Source organism: Chaetodon trifascialis, chromosome 13, assembly GCF_039877785.1.
Source record: "Chaetodon trifascialis isolate fChaTrf1 chromosome 13, fChaTrf1.hap1, whole genome shotgun sequence".
Lineage (NCBI taxonomy): Eukaryota > Metazoa > Chordata > Actinopteri > Chaetodontiformes > Chaetodontidae > Chaetodon > Chaetodon trifascialis.
The window spans coordinates 24,891,408-24,900,000 of NC_092068.1; the positions used below are offsets into that span (position 1 = coordinate 24,891,408).

The 8,593-nt window shown below is 43.0% G+C and overlaps 1 protein-coding gene across 1 annotated transcript in view; it reads left to right on the forward strand.

Annotated features, from left to right (window-relative positions):
• Positions 1-2,649: 2,649 nt before the first annotated feature.
• entpd6 (ectonucleoside triphosphate diphosphohydrolase 6) overlaps positions 2,650-8,593 on the forward strand; it is a 12,412-nt gene continuing 6,468 nt past the window's right edge. The window contains exons 1-5 of the mRNA XM_070978148.1: positions 2,650-2,768; positions 3,444-3,742; positions 5,247-5,323; positions 5,425-5,568; positions 6,376-6,451. Of these exons, the coding sequence (XP_070834249.1) occupies positions 3,481-3,742; positions 5,247-5,323; positions 5,425-5,568; positions 6,376-6,451 (559 nt within the window). The 5' untranslated portion in view covers positions 2,650-2,768; positions 3,444-3,480. The remainder of the gene's footprint in view (positions 2,769-3,443; positions 3,743-5,246; positions 5,324-5,424; positions 5,569-6,375; positions 6,452-8,593) is intronic.

Consider the following 8,593-nt stretch of genomic DNA (forward strand, 5'->3'; position numbering starts at 1 on the left):
ACCCTGACAGCATCTTTTTGAGCCTGTTTGAGTTTTTAGAATCTCTTGACTCAGAAGCCTTTTCGCTCCTTTAGTATTTTATCTTTCTCATGCAAATAAAGAAAATAAAACTAAACTGAATTCATGTGTTGTGTCGCTTAAGTTCTTCTTCTTTTTCTATTAAGATTGTTGTTGTTAGTATTGTTGTTGTTATTTTCAGCTCTGGCCAATGAGCAGCTTCATCAAAGAGAGTTGGAAATTAAAGGGCTTCACTTCTACATACAGTTTATTTACGCATTTTGGATGCAGCATAAGAATATTCTTGTGATTTACTGTCTCTGTGTCTTTGTGTGTCGATTAACAACTTAGTTGGATTAATGTCTCAACCTGACGTAATTGTCTCTAAATGTCATTTGTATGTAAATCTGCAGGACGATTAGGATCCACTCAGCTCTGCTTTTGTTCTGTTGACCATCAGTGTGATGAAAATAAAAAGGCAGCAGAAAGATTACAGAACCATTAACGTCCCCGCTGCGACCCATTAACTGATAAAAAGCTATTAGAGGCTTATAGATTAAATCACATATATGGAGCAGAGTGATGATGAAGGCTCAGCAAGAAGAGGAGGAGGAGGAGGGCGGAGGTCCAACCCACAGAGAAGGAGGAGGGTGGTGTAACATAAAGGTCACGCTGATAAATAATTCAGTCCTTTGAAGCAGTGGACGGACGAGTTGTGGAAAAACCGTTCAAATCAATCACTAAAAAAAAGATCAATACATCTGATCACTTTCCTCCACAGGTTTCTCTGTGTGTGTGTGTGTGTGTGTGTGTGTAGTTGTACTTCTTCCTTGTAAACAGAATTTAGTTTTATACACTTTGTTCTGTTTTATTCTTTTTTTCTGTTCTCATGTAAAATATGTTTGTTTGTACGTGTGCAAGATGCATGTGATTCTGAAAAGGGCCTTTGTAATAATAAGTAGTTTGAGTATATTTTAATACTTGTAACAAAGTATTTCTACACTGTGGTATTATTATGTTTACTTCAGCTGAAGAGTACAGAGACACTGAGGGATCGTTATCGTGCAACAGTTTGTTCTTTTTCCACCCTGTTGATCAATGATAACAGAGAAAGGCCTCCACACACACACACACACACACACACACACACACACACACACACACACACACACACACACATTAACCATATGGTGTGTTCTCTGCAGTGAATGAAGCGGTTTCCTCCCACCAGATTCCCCACAGACCCTCATCACACACACCGCAGCGTCTGATTGGCTGCCACAGGTTAATGAAGTAATGAATGGCGGCTTCACACCAGCTGCTGCTGACAGACACGCAGAAAGGAGGGAAAATTTATTGTTCTCACTTTAATTGATGAGTCTGCAGCACCGCCAGCGCCCCCTACAGGCTGCAGTCTGACCCACAGTGAACTGAAACGTTTGTCCTGATGGTGGTGCCAGAGGAAACATCCTGAAGGGTTCATCCTCTGCAGAGCAGGAATGACATCAGACACCCAACCCCTTAATTTTCAATGTTCCTTTTATTTGATCTTTTGGATTTCATTTTCCAGTTTCACAAATCAAGAAGGAAAAAACATTAACAACAAAAAGTGCAGTTCCAGCAAATTCATCAAGTATGATTTTATTTTGTGTGCACAGAAGTTAACATCCTGTCAACGCAACTTTCTTGCTGATTTAACAAACAAATGTATGTTTCACCTGCTGCTGAAACAAAGGAATTTCCCAAATTGGAATCAATAAAGTAAAAGTCAAGTCTAAATTGATGCTTTTAATGTTTTCATATTTTTATCATGTTTTGTGGAGCAGATGAATGAAGTTGTTATTATTATCGTTGTTGTTGTTAATGCTATTATTCTTATTATCTAAGAAGGAAGAAAAGGAGGCCGTCCCTGTTTAGTAAAGAATATGTTACAGATTAATAAAGAAGACACAAATGTAAATATCCATGTTTCCATTAATGATAAAAAACATCTAAATTTCACCATTTTGAATGAAACATGTTGGATTTCGTTTTTTCAGCTGAGCACTGATGCTTGTCTGTGCCTGTGGGATTCTTGCCTAACTAAACGTTCAGATTTGAGATTTCTTTTTTACAAATGTGATTGTAATTGTGATTGTATGTAACTGAAAGACAATTAAAAGCAATTAACAGTTAATGATAATTACGTCAAGAATTACTTGACCTGGATATTATATAATTATTATTCATGTATTGTTCAGTGCAGTTGTGTTTTGTTTTTCTTTATTTTATAAAACTCTATTTAAACATACCACATACAGTATAGATGAGTGAGAAAACCCAGACATGCAATGCATCATGAATAACAATGACTTTACTGAACATTAGTTATTAAATTAGATAAGCAGATTTATTATATGTCAGTATTTGATGTCCAAATTCAGCAACGAATCCTTCAAAAGTCACCAGACCCTGAAAACTGTCAGGAAACAGGAATTTTCCTGTTTTTTATTTTTCTTTTTTCTTTCAAAATAAATCACATGATTAGTGCTATCATGCGTACTTTTTCTTTGATTCTTTCCACCTTTTTTACTTTTCTTTCTTTATTTTCGGTGAAACAAACGTTTTATTGTTCTCTCGTGTTTGCAGCCACGTTACCGCTTCCGCTCCGCTGACGTCATCAGGCAGCGCCGTGTTGTTGACAGCAGAGAGTTCAACATCACACAGAAGAATGAAGGAAAAAGTCAGTAAACAGTTTATTTAACGGAGCAGCTGCTGGCGGCTTCTTTTGGGTACGTAAACACACGTTTTCCGGACGGGACGCTGTTAGCAGGCTTATTTTATTATTGGAGCTCACCTGCAGCTTGTTTTTCGGGTTGTTCGGGTTTCAGCTAGCTAACTTTTAGCATAAGGAAATATGGTCACAAACAGTCGGTGTAAAGTTTTTCTTTCTTTAACGATATCTAATGGAAGTTTGAAACAACATGAGTGACCTTAATGTCCTGTTGAAGTAACGTTAGCTGCTGCTCACTAAACAGAGCAACCAACGTGACTCCACGCCAAACTCCATTCAAATATCTGAATATGTAATGTGAGGACTTTGACTATTGGTGAGCTGTAGCTATTCACTTCAGCAGCTAACGTGTCTCCACAGCGAACTGCCGGGTTGTAACCTGTACAAATCCAAAACATTTTCTCAAAATATCATCAGATCCTAAAGACCAGGCAGATTTTTTTTAATCCACTCTTATCACTTACAAAACCTTTCAGCTAAAGATTTTAATGACAGGAATTATGTCATCTCGCTAGCTGCTAAGCAGTTCTTGTTTTTCAGGTTTGATGTGTGCTCCACGGTGGCAGTTTTACAGGTTTCACAGCTGCACAGAGACCTGACTGACGGCTGCGGCGTGTTGTCAGAAGTGTCCAGTTTGTTGTAGATAGTGAATCATTTTCTCTGATTTTTCCAGGACGCAGCTCTCGTAGCTCCACACAGAATGAGTCGTGATGAAGAGACCAAAGTTCGCCGGAGTTTTCCTCTTCGTGAGCTGTCTGCTCGCCTACCTAATGTTTGTGAAGCATCACTACAGCGACACAAAGCCCGAAACATACAGAATACCTCCCTTTCACCTGCCCGGCTCAAGCAAACTTGGTGACAATAGGTTTGCCTCCACTGCTGCTGCGGAGAACTTCCAGTATGGCATCATGTTTGATGCTGGGAGCACTGGGACCAGAGTCCACATCTTCAAGTTCCAGATAGACAACCAAGGTACAGTAGAGATGGCAGATGATAATGTCCTGTCGCTAACAACTAATATGATTCCACACCAAACTCCATTCACGTATCTATGAATTTAGTGCTGGGCGTAAGTAGGAACACCTATGTTTTTTTTGTATTTCTTTGTGTGTGTGTGTGTGCGCAGACATGCACTACACAAGTGCTAGACAAGCATCCCAGCATGCATTTCACTCATGAGCCAGACTCACAGTTCCACAGCTGTTGTGTCACCAGATAGATTTCTGATGTTTTTTGACGGCTGTCAGTCTTGTTCGCTGGGAGAACAGTTTGATGTGTTTGCTGAACTGAAGATAAAATAACCTTAATAAACTTTGGTCTCAGAGGTCAAATCTGATATTTGTTGCTTCCTCATCAGTTTGTCTGAAAGTAGAGATGCTTTTATTGGACAGTTTAACAACAGAGCTGCTCTGCTGAGACACTGCTGTGGACTTTGGGCCCTTCTGTCCAGATATCGCCTCACTTTTATGACAGTTTATGAGACGATTAATTTGTGCTGCCTGTGTAGCTTCATCACTGCTGCTAGCCGCTGTTTCTCACTAGAATGTGTATGATGTCAGCTATAGCCAGAGCTGAGAGATGTCTATTAAAGGAGTATTGAAGTTTTATTTACAGGTAATGTCACTGGAAATTTTCAGAAAGCTTCTTTATTTCTTTATAACATTATGCAGATGAATTTTCTACCTCTCTGCAGCGCAGTTTGTCAAAGGGACACCGTCTATTCAGAGAGGCGCCCTGTCCATGGGACAAATAAAGGGACTCATGATTCAGATACTGAAGGCTGGACCAGATATTTGTACCAGAGGCTGATATTTATTCCAAATATGCCGTTAAACCTCTCTAATCGATGCTAAATGGATTCGTATGGATCCTTTCAGATTACACGGTAAAGGTTTATGCAGCAGGCCTCACTGACTTGCTTTTAGTGTATTTAAAATCCACATGTTGGCCCCAAACATTAATTACCAGATGTGAGTCCCGGCAGACAAGAGGAGCTTTCAGCCTGTAAGTCGTGCTCTGCTGCTGCCAGAGTCAAAATGAACACAAACTCATTAGTGCGTTTTAGAGCTTTTTGGTTTATTAGGCTTAGAGAAAGTTTCCTGCAGAGCTCGGCCAAATGCCTTCGTTATCGCATTTAACCGCTAAGCTAAATCACACAGGCTGAGTGCTGTTTTGGCTCCTTTGTTAGCATCAGAGCTAACCGGACTAATGGCAGCACCTGTTAGTTATACAGACTGGGATTGTCATTAAGAGCTTAATGACAGCTTAAATGTAGGCACAGGTCAGTCAGTTAGAAAGATAAAGTAAAATTAAATTAAATGTGGTTGTAAAACAGTGAACCATCAGGACTTATTGCCTTTCTTTTATCTTTTCAGACACAGACGGAGGCCTTTATTATCTGTTCACACACAGTTTAAGCCAAAGATGTATGTTTGTTTCAGCTCAGCGTTTTATTTATCGGTCATGTTTCCTGCAGAAGTTCCCGCACTGACCCACGAGACGTTCAGAGCCATCAAACCTGGACTGTCTGCGTACGCTGATGATCCAGAGAAGGTACAGCTGCTGCTTTTACACCAGATGACGTTTCTGCATTTCATCTACTGCTAAAGAGAAGTCTTACTCTGTGTTTCCCGTCCTCTCCGTCTCCTGTTCAGTGTACGGCGGGAATCATGGAGCTTCTGGAGCTGGCCGAGTCCAGCATCCCCCCCTCCATGTGGAACATCACCCCCGTGGTCCTGAAGGCCACAGCCGGCCTCCGTCTGCTGGATGGAGAGAAGGCCAAACACCTGCTGGACCAGGTGAGACACACCGGCAGCATCCAGGTTACTGACAGTGTGATGTCAGACGTGTCTTCAGAGTGTAAAAATGGAATCAAAGCTGAAAATTGAACCAACTTCACCTCACCGCGATCTGGAATAAATAAAAAGAATTAAATACACATAAGAATTAAAAACACCTTCGTTTATCAAGGCAACATGATCAGTCCTCTGGATCAAGTTCAGCTGCTCTGCGTTTAGCTCATATACTAAATGTCTCGTCCTCTTCATCATCGTCGTCTTCGTCGTCATCGTGCAGGAAAAAGCTGAAGTCTATTAAAGCTTTTAAGTAATCAGTAATAACAGGACTAGAGCAGTCAGCCAAAATGTGATTTAATCTGAAGCTTTGCTCTTATTATCAAACTGTTCCTGGTTCAGCCAAACAGAGCTGATTACACGGGGGGGGCTGGGGGCTGGGGGCTGGGGGCTGGGGGCTGGGGGCTGGGGGCTGGGGGCTGGGGGGGGGCATTAGTCTTTATTCACATATCATATTCAAATATTATTATAGCGTTAGGTTTGATGTGATAAACACTCTTCGTTGTCTCCACCTGATGCTGATGATATACAACAGTACTCTGCTCTACTCCTGCTGTACTGCAGCACATTTTAGATTCTGTTGTATTGCAGGACTGTACTGTATATCATGTTACACAATGATTGGCTGCAGACGTACACACGCGTCTCTTTAAGTTCAGTCTTAAATCTCCGTGGAGTTGAGTAAAGAGCTGATGGATGACAGAGAAAAGATGCTGAGGTGCATTTTAACACTCTGCTTTCCTTTGTGTCCAGGTGAGGACGCTGTTTCTGGAGTCTCCGTTTGTGTCCAGAGACGACAGCGTGTCCATCATGGATGGCACAGATGAAGGTAAAGCAGCTGGTTGTGTTTGTGACTCCAGCGTACGAGCTGACAGTGTGTCGGCGTCTCTGGCAGAGAGTCATCAGCTGAACCTGCAGCTTCTCCGTCTTTATGAAGCTTTAATGCGCCTTTAAGCTCCTTGTTTGTCTGTCAGACACAAACTTCTCTGTTCTCGTTTGCTCTCATCGTGTCATTTTCAGAATAAAAGTTGTGAAAAGCCTCTGAACGCCTGCTGAGCAGCAAACAGCAGCAGACGCAGTTAGAGACGAGCTGGTGAACAAAGTGCAGCATTCAGCAGCTTAAGAGCAGATATGATTGATTGCAGGTTTAATGAAACCTGAAGAGACCGAGAGGATCCGTTCAGAAGGCCCCTGAACCCGAGCTGCCGTGGTGGAGCGTCGTTTTCTGCACTCACAGGTGTGAACAGGTGTCTGTGTCTCAGCCCCGTGGTGAACCTGTCCAGGTTGGACCCGCCTCTTGCTGGTGTCACACGAGAGCATCGCTGTGAAACCCCCACAGTTGGGCTGTGAGCCTCCAAAGGATGAGAGCTTATAGATAATATCGATAATGAATGGAAAGCACGTCGCATTATTGAATGGATGCAAAGCAGCAGGACTGTCGGGATGTGTGCTGCGGACAGCGGAGCAGCTTCAGAAATCGTCTTTTTGAGCAGTTTCTCGTCTGATTGCAGTCTGGAGGTTTCTCACTGTGTCATCCCTGCTGGATCCAGATGTGAACCCCTCAGCTCCATGATGTCCAGATGGTGTGAGAACATTATCCAGCCCTCCTCCTCCTCCTCCTGCTGCTCCTCCTCCTCGTCCTCGTGGTCGCAGGTCACAGTTTTGGCCCTGCTGTTGACTTTCTTCTTCTCTGGCGTCACAATGAGCCGCACTAATACCTCTGTGGTTGGATCTATTGGAAAGGAATCACATGTTTTAAATGCTCGCTCTGTATGGACACGACGCTCGCGCACATGTAATCCAATCCTTTTAAAGTAGTTCATACAAGCAATTATGGCCATGTGGGATAATGTCCAACTTAATCTTGAAGGGGGAGGGAGGGAGGCCGATTATCCCCCCCCCCCCCGTCAGTTTATTTCTGAGGCTGAAATGTTTTCTCCTTCCCTCTGAGTGGGATCAGCTCGTTACTCCGCTCGTCCATAAATGTCTTTTGGTGATTACTGAATTAACTTCTTATCCTGGTCCACTTTCCTGCCGCCAGCGAGCCGCTAATGGACACATTCCTCCTCAGCCGTCCTTTCAGGAGTCTAACCGGCAGATATTTTGCCGTTCTTGGCCTGGATGCTCATCCCTCTCTGAGATTACCCTCCGAGTGTCCTGAATGGAGGCGACTTATTGTTAATGCAGATCTCTGAGTGGTTAGTGGGGGGGCGGCAGGGTGCTAAGTGCCGGTGTTTAGCTTCCCGACCTAAAGCCCGGCCGCTCTCCACGCTTGTTTGTTTTGTTTGAAAATTGCTTCTTAGCGTCTCTGCATAAGAGTTTTATAGTAAAGCTCCTATGATACAGTTTCTATCAAGCCCTTTAATCACCCACTTCTGCATGCGGTCGAGGTCAGAGGTCGCTGGTAAAAGGCACTAATGCACGCAGCTGAGTGCAAATATTCTGCCACAGACACTAATGTCGTCTTTGAGTTGACCTGAATGAGCCCGTCCTCAGTGGGACACATCACACTTTATGTCTTTATTTGTGGCTCGTGTTTAAATTACTCCGTTAGCTGCTGTCAACCTTCTCTGTGTGTCAGTAACATCACCTGGACTTCATGTCCGGAGCCTCCGTCCCGTACGTCCCGTCAGTCGACGCCTAACCAGCGTGCAGGAAGTGACACGCTGTCATGAATACTGTCAATAAAAATTCAGGGGAACCTTCTGTATTCATATCTGGAAAAGGAGCTTGTGATTTGGTGCTAATTGAAAGGAAACTGAGTTTAAAGCCAAACAAACGCTGAGGAGTCTTTAGTTTCGTAGCTCCTCTGCAGCTTCATGTGTGTCTCACGTCTCGTTACACTGATCAGCTGCACTGCATCAAATTAAAACATGTGAGTGAGACATTACAGGCCTCAACAAACAGGCTTTTTATCTGAGCCCGTCAATGAAGAAGAAGCTTTAAATGGAACCAGTTCAGATTAAAACAT